At 39.9% G+C, this 23,925-nt stretch overlaps 1 protein-coding gene across 15 annotated transcripts in view; it reads right to left on the bottom strand.

The window, feature by feature from the left end:
- Positions 1-21,543, bottom strand: part of RABGAP1L (RAB GTPase activating protein 1 like) — a 674,786-nt gene extending 653,243 nt beyond the window's left edge. For 3 of the 15 annotated variants that reach the window (XM_070266395.1, XM_023640286.2, XM_070266401.1), the window contains exon 1: positions 19,475-19,877. In XM_070266395.1, the coding sequence (XP_070122496.1) occupies positions 19,475-19,513 (39 nt within the window). In that variant the 5' untranslated portion in view covers positions 19,514-19,877. Of the gene's footprint in view, positions 1-11,834; positions 11,955-19,474; positions 19,878-20,400; positions 20,720-21,068; positions 21,181-21,507 lie in introns of those variants that run through there. The other 12 variants (XM_005609683.4, XM_070266402.1, XM_070266396.1 and 9 more) reach the window with 10 other exon arrangements.
- Positions 21,544-23,925: the final 2,382 nt, after the last annotated feature.

The raw sequence follows: 23,925 nt of genomic DNA, 5'->3' as shown, positions 1-23,925 counted from the left end.
GAGATATGCAATTTTCCATAACTTTGTTTATATTGTTTGGTCTCAACAGTAAAGCTTTTCTATTTCCTCCTGTTTATCTAATGCCTACAAGCCTCACCTCAATCCCCCCTCCCTTATAAAATCTTCATTGTTTATCTTACTATTTCTGGTTAAATTGTATGAATTGGAGGAGATCTTCAAATACCTATATTCTAAATAAAGGGATTTGCAAAATGTAAAATGATGCTGTTTTCTCACTATTTTGTTTTAGAAATAGTTACTTTTCATTATATATTATATATTTCATTATATATTATATATTTTGCATATGTTATTTATGTTAACATGCAGTGGGTTATTACTGTTATTTTTAATGAATAAATAAGCATTTAAAATTATCAATTTTAATTTCTAATAGAGTAAATATCCCCATATACATATCCAACAACTTACCTTTGGTCACGTTGTTCCCTTTACCTAAAGCACCCTTTCTCTCTCATCTGGCCACATCTAGATGCTACCAATCCTTCAACTCAGCTCAATAGCTACCTCTTTCATCATCTCCTACCCCTCCTACTGCAAATGACTGCTTCCTACTTGAATTGCCAATGCACTTTATCTGAACTTCCTGTAAGATGAAGATCTCTATATGATGTATCTTCCTTGAGGGCAGACTATTAATCTTCTGTCTCCAGCTTAGCTCACAGTGGGCATAAATGAATGCTTCTACAATGAATATTTCTAAAACTTAACAAATAATCGATAACAAACTATATCTCAGAGAACAAGAAACAAGAATATAAATATAAAATGACCTTTAAAAACTAAGAATGGGTAGACAAATGTAACTGCAGATTTAAAGAGGACCTATAAAGACACTGGGTCCAACTTCTGATTATCCCTTCAAAGTGTTTCTCTCAGTCAGAGTTCTTAGTTATTAAGGAAAAAAAACAAATTATAGCTACCTAAGCAGAAAGGAATTCATTTAAAAAGTATCTCCAGAACAGCAAGGAACTGACTTATAAGGGCCACACAGCCAAGAACATGCCCCGAAGCATGCCTCAACCTATCCAGTGATGACACCATGGCTGCTCTACTGCTGCTGCTGGGCACAGATGTCATAGGTTGCACAGCCCACACTACCAACAGTATAGGCACTTGGTGGATGTCCCACTTAGAACCACTGCCTCTGCTGCTTCTAAAACTCAATGAGATTGTGGCTACTGCTACCATGCAGCACCAGAATGAATTTTGTACAGTGCCATCTTCTCTATATTACTAGCTTCCAGTCCAAACTTGGAGGTAGGTGTATTTCACTGTTAGAACCTAGGTATGTACCCATGCCCTAGATGAAAAGGGGGCTGGAATTAAGGCATCTCACATTTTCAGCTTTTCTAGTAAAAGGAAGGCTCTGACTCATAAATTAGGGGAATTTGGCGAATACAGGAAAGGGGTTCAAACGCTGAAAAGCAAAAAAATGGCAAACATTCACTATTCATAACAACCCCTACTGATAACATTCAGGCGACCAAATTATCCTAAATAACAATTATCAAAACTATATGGCGCTTAGAATCAAAGTATTGTGCCACAGACAACTTGTTGGTTACAAGGGAAAAAATAAACTTTATAATAGAACAATTAGATTTTGTCACCACTTTACCCAGAGATCAATCTCAGCATCACTAAGAGTATGACAAACATATGCCTCCAGAGACAATGTATTATGATATACACAGCACCAACTATGAATACTGATGCCCAAAATGTTTTAATTTAAACAAGTTTTTAGATCTAGCTTTCAGCTTAGAGGAAATACAGGATACAGAAAAAAATCAGACAAATTAAAATATGGGACATTTTACAGGACAAGTGGCTGTCTGGACAGCCAGAGAAGAAAAAGGAAAAAGTAGAGAGATGCATTGTAGATTAAAATGGATGTAAGAAATTTACAACTAAATGCAACTGCATGGTCCTTGATTATATTTTGATTTGAACAAACCAGCAGTAAAAGACTTGTTATGGGCTGAATTTTGTCCCCCTAAAATTCATATGTTGAAGACCTAATCCCCAGTACATCAGAATGTGGCTATATTTGGAGGTAGGGCCTTTAAAGAGATGACTAAGTTAAAAATGAGGTCATTAGGGTAAGCCCTAATCCAATCTGATTGGTGCCCTCATAACAGGTGGAAATTGGATACACAGAGATACCAGGATGTGCACACAGAGGAAAGACCATGTGAGGACACAGAGAGAAAGTGACCACCTGCAAGCCAAAGAGAGAGTCCTAAGGAGAAAGAAAACCTGCCAACACCTTGATCTTGGACTTCTAGTCTCAAGAACTGTGAGAAAATTAATTTCTATAAGCCACACCCAGTCCATGGTTATTTTGTTATGGCAGCCCTAGCAGACTAATACAGATATTTTTGGTAGAAGTGGCAAAATTTTAATATAGGCTGGGTTTTTGATAATAGTAAAAAATTGCTAATTTAGTTAGGTGTGATAATGTGAGAATATGATTATGGTTATGTAAGAAAACGTTCTTATTTTTGAGAGATGTGTTTAAATATTTAGGGACAAAATAAATCAATTTCTGTAATTTGCAGTGTTACACCAAAAAAAAAAGAGATGAAGATGACAAGTGTAAGAACTGCTAAATTTATATGGTTATGTGGATATTAAGTAAACTACTTTCTCTTCTTACAAATTTGAAATTTTCCATAATGAAAAGTTAAAAGAAAACATACCTACATGATACTGATTTAAAGAGAAAAACTGACCATACAACAGAACAGAGATTCCAGAAATAAATTTCCACAACTAAAAGACTCACATGAGGAACAAAAGAAACACAATAATAGAGAAAACTGTAATTATTCACTCAAGAAATATTTCTTGAGTGCATACTATGTGCCAAGTACTGTGCATACAGAGGTGAACAAAAGAGACATGGTCCTGTTCCATGGGCTCATAATCTAATGGAGGAAAGAGATGTGACAAAACAAAATAGACAGAAATAAATACCAGTGAACAGAAGAAAATTATATAAATATGTAAGTTTTTAGAAACAATCCTTTTTTTCTTTTAAAAAATTTCCTCTTCCATCTCTAAAAGTGAGTTCCTCAGGATTCCATTCTGGGCCTCTTCTACTCTACTCACTCAGTCTCAACTAGTACCTTTCTAACTCAGACATCTCAAGTCTCATAACTACATCAAGCTGCCCACAGACACCTCCAATGTTTACCTCACAGACATCAAACCGTGAACCCATATTTTTCCCCCCAAAACTCTATTCCTCCTTTAATTCCTCTTGGTAAACCTGCCCAAGAATCAGTGACTCCTCCTCTCTCACCTCTAAATCTAATGTACCACAAAGTCCTATTGATTTTACCTCACCAAAACTTCTTAAATCTTTCCACTCCTCTCCAACTTAACTTCTTCCACCCTACTTCACTTACCTGGATTATTGTAATAATTTTCTAAATTGTCTTCCTGACTCCAGCCTTACTTCTCTCCAAATTCATTCTACACACCTAGGCCAAAGCAATCTCTCTAGAACAAAAATCTGATGTCACATTATCTTAGAATAAAGCCCAAACTTCTTAAATGATCAGTAAGGCATTATGTGGCCCCTGCTTACCTTTACAGCTTCATTTGTTACCACTTCCTCTCCTCCCTCCCTCATACACACTGTTGTCCAATCCATACTGAACTTCCTTTTTTCATTCTTCAAATTTGCTATGCTCTTCTTCCCTGCCTCTGGGCCTTCACATCTGTTCTCACCCTCCAGCACTCCCCTATCAAGTTCCCTGGCTAACTCCTACTCCTCCTCAGTTAGACATCATCTCTCTTCTGGGTAAGATGCCCCTCCTCCGAGCTAGCACTGCAGCTCATATGGCCCTATCATTATACTTATCACAGAGCAGTGAAACTGCCTACATCCCCATTAATCTATAAACTCCATGAGGGAGGGTCTCTAAGTGAACACTTAGTACCTACTACATCAAAGGCCTTGTCTGAATACATTAACTCTATTAACAATGATTACTAAACTGATCTTCATCTTCATATGATTCACCTTCAGTTGGACCCCAAAATTTCATATTATTTTTTTCAAACCAAAAAGTCCTGACATCTTATTCTGTGGGAAGATTATCTATTTCACCCTTAAGACTCAGAAAACTGCTGGAATTTCTTACAAATGTCATTTTATTTTCACTTCAAATATGAAACTTACAAAAAGTTCCAGTTTTCAAAGCTGAGCAGTTACAATCCTATTTCCCCTTTCCTCCTTATTCTAATTTCCTTGACCTCTCAAACATTCTGCGAATAAGTTTGCTACAGGGAAAGCACCTTTCCAGATACACGTATAAAGATATTTCACTGCAGAAATACCATTATTTTTAAGATTCAAAACTGGTAGCTTAACAAATCATCCTCCTATCTAAGGTAAACAGGCAGCATCCATTATCATCATGTTTTTGTCAAATAATAAGGTTTTTGAATTACTCTCATCAAACACTGAAGAATATTTCCCTCAAGCATCATCCAAAAACTAGTCCTGAAATAAAACTAGACCATGAGAAATTCTCCCAGGTAAATAACCCTAGTTTTAAAAAACAACTTAACTGAATTAAAAACAATAATTAGAATTATTTGGGAAGCAGAGCATCCCAACATTTCTCAAGAACATTCAACTATAAGCAAAATGTGTTACACTTAGAGTTGTCAGATAAAGCACAAGACACCCAGTTTAAATTTGAATTTCAGATAAACTACAATTTTTAGTATAAGTATGTCCCAGATATTGCATGTATTTTTATTTGCTAAATTGGGCAACCCTGGTTATACTAACAAAATGATCAGAGCTAGCAAAATCTGACTTCGTTTATACTTTCTTCATTATAAAAGTTACATAAATTTCAATCCTATCATTCTAACACAATCAGATTTTAGTGCATTCCTCATCTTTTTCTAATATAATTTAAATGGTTATATTCACCATTCCTAAAATGTATAGGCATTTCTTTATGGTAATATAGTCTTATTTTTTTATTATTTTTTAATATTATTTTACACTACATAATGATTCTCAGAATACATGTATCATAACTTAAAGTCTCCTACTGTTGGAAATTTAAGTTGCTTCCAATATGCTGCTACTATAAATAGTGCAGCTGGGCCTGCCCTGTGGGGCAGCAGTTAAGTTCACACTCTCTGCTTTGGCAGCCTGGGGTTCAGTGGTTCAGATTCTGGGCATGGACCTACGCACCGCTGTCAAGCCATGCTCTGGCAGACGTCCCACACATAAAGTAGAGAAAGATGGGCATGGATGTTAGCTCAGGGCCAATCTTCCTCAGCAAAAAGAGGAGGATTAGTGGCAGATGTTAGCTCGGGGCTAAGCTTCCTCAAAAATTAAATAAATAAACAAGGCTGCTGTGAATATTCTCCTGCATACACCTGTTTTTAAAAAACAGTTGACTCAAATTTCCTGATATTTATAGTAAATACCAGAAAGATCAGTTCAATCTAGTACTTGGATATGCCAAAGAAACTCATCTTAATTTGATCATCAAAACAGAAATCATAGGGGCCAGCCTGGTGGCACAGTGGTTAAGTTTGTGGCTCTGCTTCAGAAGCCTGGGGTTCATGGTTCAGATCCCTGGTGCAGACTTGCACACCACTCCTCAGGCTGTGCTGTGGTGGTGTCCCACAAGAAAAGTGGAGGAAGACTGACACAGATGTTAGCTCAGAGCCAATCTTCCTCATCAAAAAAAAAAAAGAAAAAGAAAAATGAAATCATATTGCAGATTTAATCCTTTCCCCCTCCCGCCAGATCCAAACCCACGAACCCCGGGCCGCCAAAGCGGAGGAAGCGAACCTAACCACTATGCCACCATGCTGGCCCCTAATCTTTTTAATAATCCAGATACACCAAGAAACCTGACTCTGCAATCAGAATTGACTCTCCAATGCTGTCAGTAATCTTGCAAATATAAATATGCACTACTGGTTTCAAGAGAAGACAGTAAGAAAGTAAGTCACAGCACAAATTCATCAAGGCCATTAGAACAGAACTCAAAGCTCACATTAAGCTAATAGCAGGCCTTTCAACGGCAGGGATTTTAGAAGCAACCTAATTCAATCTCTTTCCTCTCCCATCCCCACCTATTTTCCAGAGGAAGAAAGTAAGGCATAATGAAGTGAAATAACTTTAAAGAAAGTCTTAAAGCTAGTTAGGGGCAAGAATATCTGCTTCCTTCAGTTATCAACAAAATTTTATTGAGTGCTTTATTCGAAGCTCTAGAGATACCAGAAATGAAAAAACAGTTAAGTCCCTGCTCTCAAGGAGTTTACATGCTACTGGGGGCTAGGAAGAAAGGAGTAAATAAAAAAGGAAGGAAGGCATTTTCTATGATAGGGATAAGTATTTTGAATTAAACTACACAGGGCAACGTGGCAGAGCAAGGCAGATCAAGGGACCACTTTAGATTGGGTGGTTTGGGGAAAGACTCAGAGAAAATGAAAAGAGAGTCGAGATTTGAATAGCAAGGAAAAGTCAGCAACAGAAAAATGTAAGGAGAGAGCATTCTGATTAGAGATTCTCTTATATCTAACTTTTAGTCAGGGTACAGCAGGGGGTGAAGAGTAGGCTGGCAATGTCTCTACTGATCAAAATGTGTACCACTTAAGTATAAAAGATACTACAAACAGGTTCAATAATAAATATGGCACTAACTCAATTTTTTTCAAGTGATACACAAATTCAGATAAAATATTGTCATAGAAAAATATCTAAATTGTGATGATTTAACTTAATCTACTTTGGAAAGATGTATAAAATAATTAACAAACTTTTCAGTAATCACATCTGAAGGTAACGAAGTAAAGACTTCAAGATTTATAGATAACGAAATCTTTAGAAGAAATAAAGATTTTCAAATAAGATGAAAAGATTAACATTAGTTAGAAACTTCAGTTTCCAACTTTTCTCTTAATTTTTGACACTGGCATAAACAACAGCTTAAGACTTTTTTCCAGCAAACTATTTATCTCAAATAAATGATGCTAGGGATATTAGGTTCAGAGAATAAGATGTTTGTTTTCAGTCAATACTTCCACTCTTTTTAAAAATCAGTTATTTTTAATACACGTATACATTACTTTCCCCACTACAGTCAAGTTTCTGAAAGACATGGTTTATACCTTACACTTCTCTACATTCCTCCACAGCACCTAACGCGGTGCCTTGCAAACAGCAGGGATCTAATGAAAAGGCAGATCCCAAAGCAGTCGCAGCATTACAGATCTCAATAGCTTGTGGCATTAAAGGGGATAAAAAAATACTTTGTTCCTAGAAATGTCTTAACACATCATCACAAAGGAATAATTCAACAGTCCATAAGTCTTGGATAAACTGGATTCTGCTCAATGAAAAATCATTCTCTAATCAAGTAAGCAGTTTAGTATTGTAAGCATTTTAGTAACTAAAAAAAACAACCACCCGTCTGGTTTATGAGGTTTTAAACCAGAATACAGATGTTATTCCACATCTGATCCAATCTGGTTCCACCTGTAAGCCTTCACATAAAGCCACAGGCCCTCCCCATCCATGTCTTCCACTGGAGGTCAAGAGCATTGGTGCTAAATTTCTGCCATTATTCCCCAGGTCACTCAATTCTCCCTCACCATATTTCTTGGTTTGTTGCTGTCAATTAAAGTTACTAATAAACAAGGAATAGTGAGGACTTTAGCTTGGTAACAGGGCCAAGAATACCTACCAGACACCTGTTTTATTTATTTATTTATTTATTTTGAGGAAGATTAGCCCTGAGCTAACATCTGCCAATCCTCCTCCTTTTGCTGAGGAAGACTGGCCCTGAGCTAACATCTGTGCCCATCTTCCTCTACTTCATATGTGGGATGCCTACCACAGCATGGTGTGCCAAGCGGTGCCATGTCCACACCTGGGATCCGAACCTGTGAACCCCAGACCACCGAAACAGAATGTGCGCGCTTAACCGCTGCACCACTGGGCCGGCCCCTATTTTATTTCTTAAATTTCACAGACTCGTGAGATATTTCATTGCACAAATATATAAACCCAGAAGTAAGGTTACTTACCCAAGGTCACACAGCTGGTAAGTCTGGCAGATTCAGGGTTCTTTCCTCCCCAAGAAATAGATCAATAACAATCTCATTATAAAAAGGCCAAGATGATGGCAATAAAAGGCATAGCCACCAATACAAGTGAACAAGGTCAGAAAGCAGCAAGTCCAGGAAAAAAAACTCTACAATCTTTTCCACTCACTTTAAACCCACTGCCACCATAACAATCAAAAGCTTGACAAGGGCTTGGAGAAAGTTTTGCAAGCTGGTAATCAAATTTAGAGACTAAATAATTTGCTGTCATATAGTTCAAAGACTGTTGTTTGGTTTTTAGTTAAAAGGCTTTTTCCCCCTCCCCAAGGCTCCAGTACATAGTCGTATATTCTAGTTGTAAGTCCTTCTAGTTCTTCTGTGAGCCGCCACCACAGCATGACTACAGACAGACAAGCAGTGTGGTTCTGCACCCAGGAACCAAACGCAGGTCACTGAAGCAGAGCACGCTAAACTTTAACCTCTTGGCCATCAGGGCTGGCTCAAGACTGTACTTTTATATACTAATTATTATTCACTTTAAAAGATTTTCAATTAATAAAGTTAATGATAAATAGATACACAGATCCAATTCAGCTCTAACATACTTTACAAATTCATACAAAAAGTATTATTGAAGTCCTACTAAGTGCCAGACACAAGAAAGAAAGGAAGGAGGAAACAGTTATGAGAACTTGGACTATGTGCCAGGAACTGTGCTATATCTCCTCTACGTTCATTAACTTATTCAAGATAAATAACCTTAGGCAGTAAATACTATTATTCCCATTTTACAGATAACATCCTCAATGCCACACAGAGCTAAGATTCAAACATAGGGTAGACCAATTTCAGAGCCCTCAACAAAATAGTTTTTGCTCCTGAAAAGCCTACAGTCTAATGCAGAAACAGACAAATTACAATATAATGTTATTAATATCAAAAGAGGTAGGAAAACAGGATGCTCTGAAAGCACAGTTGAGAGATTTCTAACCAAGTCTACAGTCTCAGTGAAAGCTTTCAAGATAATGGTATCTATGCTAAGACCACAACTACAAGCCATCCAGAAGAGAAAGATGATCTGGTCCACACTCTACAAAAGTACTCAGTACCAAAATGGTCAAGAAGCTTAACTCTGATATCTTATAGAAGAAAATAATTTCTAGCCAATGTTATATAGCAATTACCGTCTGTACTCAACTATGCCTTCACAAATGCATTATACAGACCATATATTTAACCTTTTCTTGGTAACAGAAAACATGACACATTTTCATTATTATCCTATACTATTAGAAATACAATTGATACCCTAAAGCTAATTAGATTGCGCAAGGTTGTTTTGCTTATACTAGCTATGGTTTTTAGATTTGGTTTTTGTATACACAGTTTTTCCTTCTTTCTTCACTGCTATCATGTCAACAATCTCACTGTCCTATTATCAGCACATGTGTTTATGATAGCATCTTGCCACTTCTAAATTATTCCTTCTTCTAATCTGCTACCTTAGAAAACCACAAGCATCATATATAAAATAAAAAGAAGTTCTCAGGGAGAGCTAACAATTACTTATAAAAATGACATCTGCTTTGGGATTTTTGCAGTGTGTCAGAGAGATGAGGAGGTGCCACTGGTTCTACGTAGGTAAAGAGTTAATTTCAAATTTTCATACTTCTATCTAAAATGTCTATTACCTTCTTTAAACTCAACTCAGATATTCCAGGCAGCCTTACCTGAAACCCCAGACCAGGTTATACAACCCTCTGAAGTTTTTCTGTAAGACACATCCTATGCTGCCCCATCCTTCCTACACTCCACTATATTTGTATGTTTGCCCAATACAACTGTCAGTTCCTTAACAGACTCTTATCCCTGCTTCTCTAGCACCAAACCCATACTCTGCCATATAAATGCTTGTTGAATAAAACAATGTCAGAGAATGAAACCAACCATATAAAGAACCATAAAGCCATAACACTCCAAACAATAAAAACGACCTTTCATACTCATAACGATATTAACTTTCTTCTGAAAATACACATTCAGGAAATCTAAATTTAAGAGAAAGACAAGAAGAGTATTAAGTATAAGCAAGTGACAACATACTATTAAGCTGTTTTACCCACCACACCCTCAAAAAAGTCTTTTGATTTGGGGGGGTGGGGGGAGCAAAAATACATAACTGTATTTTTCCAAGGCAACTATACACTTTTGTTCAGCCTAAGTGCAAAAAATGGACATTTAAAGAATGGTGACTGTTGACAATCCAAGCTAAAATAAAAAAGTTATTTTGGGTGTATCTAGCTATTCTGAGGTATTAGAACAGAAGAAAAGTCACCCATTAAGAAGACTCATAGATTCTTGCTGTCAGAAGGATCTTAGAGGTCACCTAATGTTATTTACATATACTTCTCCTCACTGCAGAAGGAATTCAGGTTGCTACAGATCATCCAGTCCACTTTTTATTCACTACAACCCCACATTTCTACCCTCCTTTGCCTTTTACTCACTGACCCTCTCAACCCACACAAAATATGTCTTCTATTTTGCAGACAGTAGCCTTTCAAATATTCATTTTTTTACTTATTTTATGGCATTAGTGATTACAAAGTAATATACGTGCTTATCTATTTCAAAGATTTCTTTGGTTTCTCAAAAATTATCCAGCAAAATGAAAACACCAGGTGTTCTTTTGTAAACCTTACTGTGTCTGATTCTCATAACCACCCTATGAAATAGACAAAACAAGTATCATCATCCCCATTTAAAGAATCATCAATATAGAGTGGTAGTTGAGAGTCACTATGAGACAGATTTAGGAGCAGGAGAGACTTGCTTCTTAAGAGCTGTGTGGGGGCCGGCCCTGTGGCCGAGTGGTTAAGTTCATGCGTTCCGCTTCAGCAGCCCAGGGTTTCGCTGGTTCGGATCCTGGGTGCCGACATGGCACTGCTCACCAGGCCATGCTGAGGCGGAGTCCCACATGCCACAACCAGAAGGACCCACAACTAAAAAAAATATACAACTATGTGGCAGGGAGCCTTGGGGAGAAAAAGGAAAAATAAAATCTTTAAAAAAAACCGAGCTATGTTATCTTAAACAAGTTACTGACTTCTCTAAGCCCGTTTCCTCATCTGCAAACCGGGACTAATATTATAATGGTTCCTACCTCATACAGTTATTGTGTAGATTAACTAGATAATGCATATTATCTTATATAATAACTAAGCCATATAAACACTCAGTTAATGTTAGTTCATCATTATTATTTTTATGCAAAAAGAAAAAACTGCAAATCATCTATTCTCTCTGAATCTCACAGCAGCCCTAGATCAGGAATGAAGGTCTTGTGTTCCTCCCACATTGTCTTATTTTATGGCATTAGTGATTACAAAGTAATATATGTGCTTATCTATTTCAAAGATTACCTTGGCTTCTCAAAAATTGTTTTTGGTCATTTGCAGCTTAATAACTATTTCTCTTCCTCTCTCCCAGCCCTTGGCCAACTGAAATTTCTAAAATATACTATTATCATCCTCTTCCATTTTCAGAATGAAATTCTCAAAAGTACAAAAACTGCTAAAGTTCGAATTTAGAACAGTAAATTATCAGTGGAACATAATAAAGTTCCACTCTGATTAGCATGTAAACATAGTGAAATAAAAGCAAAATGGGAAGTATCACATTAATTGCTAAACAAATCAGCTCCTCTAACTTACCGTTATTAGATTATCTTTTAAAAACTTTAGCTGATATCTTCAAATGGTAGACACTGCAACTTTATTGTTTGTGAAACCAATGCCACAGAAGAAACCTGTTTCATATCAAAATGACTGGAACTGTTGACAAGAAATATAAAATACATGTTGGAAGATTTTTAAAAAAAAGAAAAAAACTTAGAGGCCTAGACTTATTAGTAAAAAATTAAGCTACATAACTTCTGCATAAAAAATTATGTTTTTCTAAAGATTGGCACCTGAGCTAACATCTGTTGCCAATCTTCTTTTTTTCCCTTCTTCTTCTCCCCAAAGCCCCCCAGTACACAGTTGTATATTCTAGTTGTAGGTCCTTTCTGGTTGTGCTAGGTGGGACGCCGCCTCAACAAGGCCTGATGAGCAGTGCCATATCCATGCCCAGGATCCGAACCGGCAAAACTCTGGGCTGCCAAAGCGGAACACGCAAACTTAACCACTGGGCCACACGGCCAGCCCCCATGCATAAAAATTTTATAGGTTCACTTGTACTGGCAAATAGGTGGTCCTAGGATTTGAATAATAATATCTATTTCATTTTTCCATTAACTTTACTAGGAAGCTTGGGTTAGTGTTAGAGTCAATTCTAGAATATTGAGAGAAAAAATGGATGGAGAAAAGAAGAAATTAAATGAATTACAATTGAGTACCAACTTGACAGGCAGTAATATATCTTTGCACAGGAAGACCAGGACAAAGGCAAATCAAAACATCAGTCCAGGGGCTGGCCTGGTGGTGCGGTGGTTAATTTCACACGCTCCACTTCGGCAGCCCAGGCTTCACCGGTCTGTATCCCAGGCACAGACCTATACACAGCTCATCAAGCCATGCTGTGGTGGATGTCCCACATATAAAAAGTAGAAGAGGGGCATAGATGTTAGCTCAGGGCCAATCTTTCTCATCAAAAAAAAAAAAAAAAGAGGAGGATTGGCAGTAGATGTCAGCTCATGGCTAATCTTCCTCAAAAAAAAAAAACATTAGTCCAAACATGACCATTAACAGCACAGCAAATAGGAGGCAAAGATTTAAAATGAAAGAACACAGTTCATGAAAGAAGAGCTTTGTGGAAACAAAACAATAAATAAATGAGCTCTGATGGCAAATAGCTGCTGAAATAACAAAATTACTAGGAAAAAACCTAGCAAACCATATTGTCTGCCAGTATATGTATAAGCTGCCTTCAATGATTGACTTTTCACCAAAGTATAATCTATTCAGTGTCACACCAAGATAAATTTACTACAGAGAAACTACTCAAGTAAATACCTAATAACCACTCTAACAACCACTTGCATTTATATAATGCTCTTAGCAGAGGGCCTCAAGATAACAAATACATCTTGAAGCACAGAATAAATACTCCAGGGGCCAGCCCAGTGGCACAGCGGTTAAGTGTGCAAGTACCACTTCGGCGGCCCAGGGTTCGCCAATTCAGATCCCCAGGGCAGACATGGCACTGCTTGGCACACCATGCTGTGGTAGGCATCCCACATATAAAGCAGAGGAAGATGGGCACGGATGTTAGCTCAGGGCCAGTCTTCCTCAGCAAAAAGAGGAGGATTGGCAGCAGTTAGCTCAGGGCTAATCTTAAAAAAAAAAAAAAAAGAATAAATACTCTATATGGTTCATCAAAAACTAGTGTTATATGTCTCTTAAGCCTTAAAAACTGAAAACCACAGATTTGTCTTTTTTCTAAAAATAGTGTTTGTTATTTGCATCCGCTGTAGTAGACGTCTAATTTTAAAGTGCTGTATCTGCTAATAATGAGGGCAGAGTATGAGTGTGTATGTAGGAGAGGGGAGAGGTTGAGAAGTCCTTCATTGGTACATTAATGAATTCTACACTTGTCTTTTAAAATGTGCTCCTTTCCTGGAACTCTGGCATACACAAAAAAATCCCTTTGGGTTTGCGTTACTTTCATATTTGTGAATATTTCACATGATAGTCTTCAAAAAGCCAGACACTTGTTTTCAGTTATTTGCTAGATAGACTGTATTTTCACCACAAATTCCAAAAACAAATGGGGGAGGGGGGGTGTGTACATACGTACATACATAGATACAAACATATACATCTATGTGTAGGTGTGTATCTTTAGAAAATGTTTGCATAGTTTAAATTAAGGACATCACATCACACTATATACCACAAAAAATGATGGTAGAAAATCTGGAAGGATTCTAAATAAACTCAATTTGTGAAGCCTAACACGTCTCAAAAAAAAAAAGTCTCTGTGCTGACATGATTAGCTACTCCATTCAACTGGTGTGAGGTATCTGAGGCACGCTGCACTCGAACTCTTATCATGCTATTTGGGCTGTGCTATCTTGTTGAGCAGTTCATATGAAGCCTTCTAAAGTGACAGGACAGTATACGTTTCAGAAGCTTAAATAAATGAGGGAAACAATATGGCAAAGACACAAGTCACACTTATTTTGGAACCAAAGCTCATCGAAAAGTTCTCTGTCAACCATCCAGAAAAAAGCCCAGCTTTTTACCAACCAAGGAGTTATTTACTATAGCAACTTCATTACCAAGATTACCAAAATTTTCCACACACTTCCAACAGTCTCTGTATGTGTTGTTACCTGGGCAACACTCTAAAAGGGCTTTTATCTTTATAGAACCAGTGGGTCAAATAAAAGTAAAGCTCTTCAAATTGTGCATCATTTCAATTAGAAGCAGTAATTGTGAAATCATCAACAGAAAGAAAACCTTGAGAACTACCATCAGTGCTTCCATTTGATTAAGAGACACAACTTACTGTCATTTATCTTCATCTCTAGCCACGTAGTTCCCCTGTAAAACAAGCTAAGCTCCATCCAGGACTTCAAAACATCCTCAGTCATATAGGCTGTCAAACACATAAATGCTGAAATCCAAGGTACTTCTCTGAGCAAAGAATCTATCAATCCCTCACAACTGGCTGTGGTATGAAATACTCTGCCTTGCTGCCCCAAATTCTGAAAGCAAGTCAGCTCAGCTGTGGATCTGTATAAGCTGCCTTTCTGCCTGAACCAGCCAGACTTGCCTCCAAAAAATTAAGATCGAGTCATTTAGAAATCACATTTTAGAAGGTGCTTTGAAAAGACTTTCAAAATTGCTTCCTGCTCTGCTACAGCCAATTTGATGCTGTCTATTTGGCAAAACAAAAAATAATGGTATCTCCTTACAAAGAAAATATTTTCCCTTTCCAACAGTTTTAGGATTGGTAAACTCGAGGCTGTTCCTCTAACACTAATAATTTTTCCCTTCAGCTTTTACTCTAAGTGCTCTCGGGTCACATTCTAATCAGGAACACAGCATATAAAGCTTATTTAATGTTAAGAAATACTAGATGATTCCAGAGACAAAAATGAAAGATAAGCTGAAAAGCAGAAAGGAAAACTGGCATTCAAGGCTCTTCACCATCTGGTACTGACTCTTTCTTGCCTAGCTCTTTCCCTCTATGCCTTTGATCACCCTGGCCCCTGGCCCAGAAAGGCCTTTCTCTTCATACTATTTGTGGTATTTCAACATGTCCAAATCCTACTCATTCTTCAAAGCATGGTTTAAATGTCACCTCTTCCCTTATCCTAACAACTAAAAGTAATCTCTCCCTCCTCTCTCTAAACTGTTGTAGCGCCTTATTTTTATCTCTTCACCACACATTACTTTCTGCTGTACGTTATCTTTGTTTCCATATTTAATCCCCCACATAAACTTAAAACCCTCAGGGTCAAGGTTCATGCTTTATTCATCTCTATTCAAAGTGTTTAACACAATGTCTTGCACGTATTAAGTACTCCAATTGAGTTACATGAATGGCTTGGGTTAGGAGAGGACAGAAGTCCGCTAGAAACAACTCCAGATTAGGAGTCCAGAAATCTGGCTTTGCTAATAACTAGCTATATGACCCTGAACTTCAATCTTTTAGTTTGTCCATCTGCAAAGTGAAGAGGTTGAACTAAACCAGTGTTTAACAATAGGCTGTTATCCATAGCTGACTGTGAAATCAATTTGGGGATCAAAACCTAGGATTTTTTCTAATGAAATGAAATAGAATAGAAAATATGAAAGTGTGTTGTAGGCAGTGGTGTGCTGCAAATGTTTAACAACTGGCTATCCAGAGCGGGGGAAAACCCCAAATTGTACTATTTGCTGATTTCCCTGGTGTAAAGACTCCCACCATGGCCAGTTTCAAGCTACCCATACAATGTCACAGAATGTGGATGTGGAGCTGGGTGGGAAGAGAAAGGCACAACGGCTCTTGCAAACCAGTATGATGAGCCTGCTCCAGCAAGGACCTGAAAAGATAAGTATTGTTTCACCAAACTTTTCTTTCAACTTCGTATGTGTGTTGAATCAGGGTATCAAATGTATTTCTTACTGTGAGTCAGTCAAAATAGTTTAATAAATGTTCAGCTAAACAATCCCCTAGTCTCTTCCATGTGTACTACACAATGAAATAAATCTTACTCTTGGTGACATACGTAGTCTCTTCACCACCACAAGTTATATTTCTTTTCAAAAATGAGAGTAACAGGAATGCCTATTGATATTACCAGAAGGCAAATTACAGGCAGGGAAAATTTGCATTAGGAAGTATCAGCAAAGGGCAAGGTTCTCAGCCTTTGTCCAGCCCCGCACACCTGAGGGACACAATACATTCCTATTAGTAGCAATGGCTCATTTAGCAAAGAGTTACGGGTGAGAGAAGAAGAGGAAATCCATACTATGGAAAAAATCCAAGTTACTGTGATATTTGTGCCCATGCCCCTACCCCACTGAGAACCTGGGTACAAAGAAAACCAGTGCTATAAAAAAGTAAATTTCCATACCTGACATTAGCCAGCCAAATTCTCCATCACAAGTTTGCATCCCTCAACAAGTCCTCTATTACTGAGAATTCCCCACTAGAATTAAGTTTTTGCCATGGACTAGAGACATGTTGAATTTAGAGTAGGCAAGGGAAAAACAGCACAGCAAACAGACTCATTAGTCTGTTGTTGGGCTTGATATTCTGGGAAAATCAGGCTTTTATTGAAAAAAATATTTTATTCTTATTTAAGCTTATTAAACTGGGTCAGGAGAGGGGAATTTTTTTGAATATATTTTTGGCTGTACTATGTCTATCACAACAACACCGTCTGTAACCAGATTTTTCATGAATGGTTATAAAGAATTGTGTTTTCTATTTTTAAGGCTATTTTGAAAACAAGAAGGCTCAGAATTTAGCACAAATCTTAGCACAAACCTAACTCCACATCAACTGAATATATGTCTAGAAGTTTCCCAGGAAAATCTCCCAAAATTACACCAAAATATGACAAAAAGGAGTCAGCATGAGCACAAACTTGCTATACTCAAACAATTACCTGTTGAAGGGGTGCAACAGAGAAAGTAAATGAAGTATGAAAAGGAGAATGTTGAGATACAAGTTCTGCTTAATTCAGATCCACTGACGTTCACATACTTAAACCCAATTTCAAACACTGACCATAAAGCGAAATTCACTCCCCACTCTGAAAAGCCAAGAATCAAGTCAAGCAATGTCTTTCTCCATGGTCACAATATTTAACCTCTCCTTAAAAACTGAGTATGTTGGGACCGGCCCGTGGCCTAGTGGCTAAAGTTCTGTGCACTCCACTTTGGCAGCCTGGGTTCACAAATTCAGATCCCAGGTGCAGAACTACTCCACTCATCAGCCATGATGTGGAGGTATGCCACATACAAAGCAGAGGAAGATTGGCACAGATATTAGCTCAGGGCTAATCTTCCTCAAGCAAAAAAAAGAGAGAAGGACTGGCAATGGATGTTAGCTCAGGGTGAATCTTCCTCACAAAAAAAAGAAAAAAACTGAGTATGCTCAAGTCTGTACTTTCTCTGCCTCCACTGTTTGTGGTGGCAAATGCTCATAAGACTATCTCCATAAGAGATTACTGAGCTGTCTTTGCAGTACCAGAAGCGCAATTAGCCTTGGGCTGTTGGTCATCCTCAGACCCAGTGGCTGACCTGTTTATATAAGACAAGAGCTATACCGGTGTAGCCACTCATTAAAACCCGTGAGACACAGCAAAAAAGCTCTGTGCCTAGGAATCTCATCAGCTACGGTATTCACTTCATTCTCCAAACACCCTCTATCCAGCCATAATCATCCCCACACCACTTCAAGACAATGGTACGCTGGAATACAAACCCAGTTCTACACCCTCAACACAAGAAATTTTTGCTACTTAGCTACTACTCTCTTCAAAGTTAATTTCTAGAAGCCTGGCTATCTCCCACTCATAATATTTTTACTTGGCACAACAGAATTTCTTCTTTTGACTACTCCAAAAGAATGGATAAAAGGACTTTCAGCTTTAATGCTGCACCATCTAAGTTCCAATAAATATAAAGTAATTAAACAAGTTCAAGTTTGGGCTAAGGCAAAGGAAAAAATTTTACGTACAAGTTTTTAGAAGTCACAAATTGAGAACTGGTGAGCTGATAAACATGAAAACTCCTGTTTCATATGACTAATAAAATTTTGTCATTGAAATAAAAAATATAATAAAAAAATCACTAGAATGAAAAATTACCTGAATCATGAAACAATTAGCATAGAAACAAAAATTCTCAGAATATCACAACTATAATATATAAAAATTCCCAACAAATAACTCAGACCAAAAAAAAAAAACTTCATACATTTACAGTCACATCTTTTTACATTGGTTGGTATATTCACTACATGTCCAAAGAGTACTGGAACCTACTACCTTGTTTCCAGCTTTCTAGAATACAGTGTAGGCTACATAACATGTTCGCATATAAGCACTGCCCAACTACATCCACTTCTCCCCATATAACTTATCAATACATAATATCAGAGCACATTTTGAACTGATTTAATATAGACGCCAGTCTAACTCAGAGTCTCAACTAACTCCCCAAGCAGGTAAGCATTTAATACAATTTGATGATAATGCCTACATTAAATCCATATGGTCCTTGTCCTTTGCAATTTCATTGTTAGTTTCTCTTGGGACTCTCTATTGAGATAATGAACCACAGGCCAGTTATCCAGTGCTAGCAGCTTGTGGACCAATATTTTCCATGGACAAAATCCACTTCCAATTTGACCACAAGCAAACTTCGTGCTTGTATCTTCAGACATCATCGTACTAGATATTATACAGAAGCACAGCAGAAGCCAAATATAAACACTATTAGGAGAAAAGTCAGAAGGTTTCCATGAAATTGTGTTTTCAGAACTGTAACAAGCCACTACCTACCTCCCACCATGTACAAGAAAATTTAAATGTATTAAAAAATCCCTGGGGCCGGCCTGGTGGTGTAGTGGTTAAGTCTGCAGGCTCTGCTTCAGGGGCCCAGGGTTCGGGAGTTCAGATCCTGGGTGTGGACACACACACCACTCATCAAGCCATGCTGTGGCAGTGTCCCATATACAAAAAATAGAGGTAGATGGCACAGATGTTAGCTCAGGGCCAATCTTACTCACACACACACACACACACACACACACACACAAATCCCTAAACCTTCCAGCACCAAAACGAAGGCCTTGAAATCAGTTTTCAAACAGACCTGAAATCTGTAAAGCAAGCAAAAGTTCTCCTTACCATCAGTGTAATATGGTTGGCTTTTCTCCTCACTTGCATGAAACCCTCAATTCTGCAAGTGACCACCTAAATTGTAGTACACTTTCTAAAATAACCCTATCTGAGAGGTCCAAGGAGAATACCGAAGCACCTGGACAAGTTGCCTGGGACAAGAAACAAACCCTGTCAGTCCAGTCCCTGAGCACCGGGCCACCTCCCACTGGCCGGTGGCCCCTTTCCACATGCTGACGCACTGCCCAGTCCTGCACCGTTGGCGACCAGTGCAAAGTACCATCCCAGTCTCAGAAACTTCGACTCAGTTATCAGGACACCGAGCACCCACAATCTGGGCAGGGGGGGCGGTTGTCATGGCCAGGCGGTCAACTTTGAAGCGGGCAATTCCGTGCAGGTAGAGATCTGCCCAGGACGCAGCCCATCCCAGACTGCAAAACCACAAGCATCAACATCAGGAGCGGAGCAAAGTACCGGGCGGAGACGGAGGAGGGCGAAGGCGAGACACGGGCACGAACAGAACCCCGAGTGGGGGTAAGAAAACACCCTAACCACACGCCCCCCGGACGCGGGCCGCAGGGAACGCGAAGCCGGCAGCAGCCACAGCGCAGCAGCGGCGGCGGAGGCGGCTGCAATGTCAGAAGGGCAGGGCTGGGGCGGGCGAGCGCCGAAGTCAGCACGCCGCCCCCAGGTGAGGGGCACCGACCCCGCCCGCCCGCGCCGCGAGGAGCGGCCGCCCGGGGACCCGCGGGGTACACGAGGGGACTGGCAGTCCCGAGCCCGCCCCGGGTCTTCCTCCCGAGGTCCTCTCGCATCTCGTCCGGGTCCCGGCCCCCACCACGACCCTGCTCCGACTCAGCCCCGGCGCCAACACCCCCGGCCCGCCGCTCCGCGCCGCCGGCCCGCCCGCCCCTAGGAGGCCGCCCCCATCTCACCTCCTCACGTCTCCGTGGGCAGGGCCGGAACAACTCTGCCAGGCTCCCGCGTCCCACCCGCCACCCCGCGCTCTGCGGCCGGGCCCGTCCCGTTCACTCGGCGGCCGCCAGAGCCCTGAGAGGGCGGAGGGAGAGGAGCGGAGCGCGGAGGAGGACCGCCCGGCAGGAAGAAGCGAGGGAGGGGCGGGCTGAGGAGGAGGCGGCGAGGGAGGGGCGGCTGAGGAGGAGGCGAGTCGGGAGCGCGCGCGTCCGGGCCCCTCTGCGCAGCGTGCGTGCTCCTGAGGGCTGAGGCGCCGCGTCCGCCCCCGGCGGCGGCGGCGCGCAGGCGCGTACACGTCCCTGGCTCGCTGGCTTTGGGCTGGGGCGGGGGAGTGAAAACCTGACAGAACCTGGGTTATGAGAGTGGGGACCCGGGACGCGGCGAGAGGTGCTCGCAACCCTCCCGAAGCTCCCGGAAGGGTAACCGCGCGGGTGAGGCAGCCCCCGCGGACGCGCTGCGGAGGGCCCCGAGCCCCGAGCGCGGTGGGCGGAAGCCCTGCCAAGCGGTTCCTGAGTCTTAGATCATTCTGAGGTTGAGGTGGTGGTTCTCACGCTCACAAACTTGGTTGACATATTTTCATTCTTAATGCCCAGTAATCCTCAGAGAAGTCACCTTAAAGAATACTCACTCTTCTAGCCAGTTACTCTTTTCGGCGCCTCTGTCAAGGCGTCTGTGTGCTTCGGTAGCGCTTCCCAGGCGGATGGCTCTGTGGGACTAAGGAGCTCGAGGAGGGAAATAACCTGCCGGGAACGGAGGAAACCGCTAAGCACGAGCCTGTATTTATGGGAAGAAAACCTGCCTCCATTTGCACCTTTTAGTCCTTTGGGGCAATAAATTTGGGGTGCGAACTAAGAAAATAAACCAATTCTTTCCTCAACAAATATTGTACTGATCCCTGAACTGTGGATATCCTTCCTAGATCCCGCAGCCAGAAATGACCTGTAAATTTTCCCAATTTCTTTAGCACTTTGTTTCTACAATTTCGAGGTACTTGATATATTCAACCTTATCTAAGTAAATCTGTGCAGTATTATATCCCCCTAGAGAATCCTTGAGAACCTGCTTACCTCATTTTTGTATCTTCCACGATGCCTGACTTACAGAAAGTACTCCGGAAGTGTTATTTGCATGAATAAGTGAGTAGAAGTGCGGCCAGAGTTAACTATATATCCAATGATTTGAGCTCTGGAATGACTTCTTTAGTTTAAAATTCTCCCTTCTGTCCCACTTCAATTCCCCTGCACCCATTTCCTCACCTAGATCTAGAGCCGATAGCTGTGCCGAGAAATATGACATTTGTCCAAAGCGTCCTCTCTCTCAAGTTCTTTTTTTTCCCTTTTACCTAATTTAAATGTCTACAGATGCTAGTAGAGATCAACAGTGTTGCAACTATGTTGTTTCCCCTACTTAATAGGCTCCCTCCCAGAAAGTCCTTTGTTAACTTCTGTATCCCAAGAGTCTACCTAGCTCTAGACCTGATCAATAAATGCTGGAAGTTTGAAATTTGGTGAAGTTATGGCTAGAATAACTCAAATTATCTGTTGATTCCCTGACGCATACAGTATCTATTAATAAATAAGCCAACAATAGGTACTGAGCCTCTATTAAATAAAGTACTACTAAAGTTACTCTGGGCACCATGAGGAAGTCAACAGATGAAAAAGCCATGGTTTCTGCCTTCTGATATCTTCTAACTGGAGAGAAGCTTTCTGACAAAAAGGGCAACACTGTGGTAATTATCTGCACTCAATAAGAAACCTAGGCAAAAAAAGGAAATACGTTTTTTAAATGGTAAGTCCAAAATAAATTTGGTGTTCCCCAAATTGGGTTCCATATGTCTCTGAAAGCAATAATAATGGCCCCTTTGGTTCTTGCCAGTTAATTCTTCTATTAAAGTGGAGCATAATATCTAAGTCACTATTAGAGATAAGATCAATCCATGTGCCAGCTTGTTACAAGAAAAAGAAAAACTTTGTCCCATGACCACATGTCTCACCTCTAGTCACCAGGGGTCATTCTGTAAAACTGAATTGTTCTTCACAATAGAACCTAGATAAGAGATGTCACAAGAGAACCTAGATAAGAGATAAGTCACAAGAGAACCTAGATAAGAGACAGTGAAAATGATTTGGTACAAGCTCATCCTTACCATCAGGAAAACAATTCTTAGTACATGCCAAAGAATTAATAACAAAACATTCTTCTTGTAATGTGTGCTGCTCACTTCTCTCCCCACTATGGCTTCCTTTCCATTAAACATACCCTAGCAGCCCTGGTCCATGAAAAGACTGAAGCTCTTGCCTGGGGGAAGGTGTTATGAAATATTCTAGCATGATTCATAACATGATAGAAACTGGTGACCTGGGTCCAGATCTAACCCACAAATATGTTTTGTTTAAGCGCCCACATGGTGCTTAAAAAAAATTGCCGAAGTTAAAAGTCTGAAGGTTTCACATGCATTCTGGGCTTCTCTTTAAAAAGTAGAAGATTTGGTAACAGTGAGCTTACATTTTCACACGGTGACAACCAGCTACAGGACATGCATTCTCTCTTTTACCAAAGTTTCTATATTCCCTATTGTACTTACACTGCCCTGTTTCCTGTTTCTAGACCCTCGAGGTCTAGAACTCCCCATTTAAAATACCATAATGTAAAAAAACTGGAAACAAGTTAAACATTGAACAAAAATGGAAAAGTTTAAGCTATGGTGTTTAATGCAGTTGAAATATTATATTGTTTTTATAAAGGGCATTATTGGTTGACTCCCCAGCACGTGTTTCCCCTCCTCTGCAATTGTGAGGGAGCTAATGATTTGAACGGGAATAGGCCCAGCTCCAGCTCCAGTGGTGGGCACTAACTGATGTACATAATCGGCCTCTCCCGTCCTCATCTGACTCTGTCAGTATTGGATAGATGCTCAACACAGGTCTAAATTGACCCAGTCATAAGGAAGGCCAGATCTTGTGTTTGTTAGAAAAAAGAAAAGTGCTTTCTCTCTTACTCTGGCTGGTGTGATGGGTAGATGTGAGTCCCATGGTTACTACAGCCACTTTGCTACCACAAAGGAAGCCAGCCTGAGGATAAAGCTGACACATGACGGAAGAGCTCAAACCCAGCTTGAAGCCTACTCCTTCCTTTGGATTTAGTAAATTTCCCAAGCCAATAAATTTTCTTAGCTATTTAAGAAAGTTTGAATTTGACTTTTTATTACTTTCAGGCAAAGCTAAATTTTCCATGCGCGTTACAGAAGAAAACCCTGTAGTTGCCTTATCTGACTCTTCTAAGGATGTAATTGCAATAGGAAGAATAGGTAACAACCTGCTTGGTAAAATTTTAGAGGATCTTGAAAGGAACTTGACCACCCCCAAAAAATTCTTCCCTGGCTGGGTTACTGATGCCTGAGAATCATGACACCTTTTTTTTTTCCAGCTTAGACTTAAAACCTCTGCTTTTTTTTTTTTTGAGAAAGATTAGCGCTGAGCTAA

The sequence above is a fragment of the Equus caballus genome, chromosome 5 (assembly GCF_041296265.1).
Source record: "Equus caballus isolate H_3958 breed thoroughbred chromosome 5, TB-T2T, whole genome shotgun sequence".
Taxonomy (NCBI): domain Eukaryota; kingdom Metazoa; phylum Chordata; class Mammalia; order Perissodactyla; family Equidae; genus Equus; species Equus caballus.
This window is presented reverse-complemented; position numbering and strand designations above follow the sequence as displayed.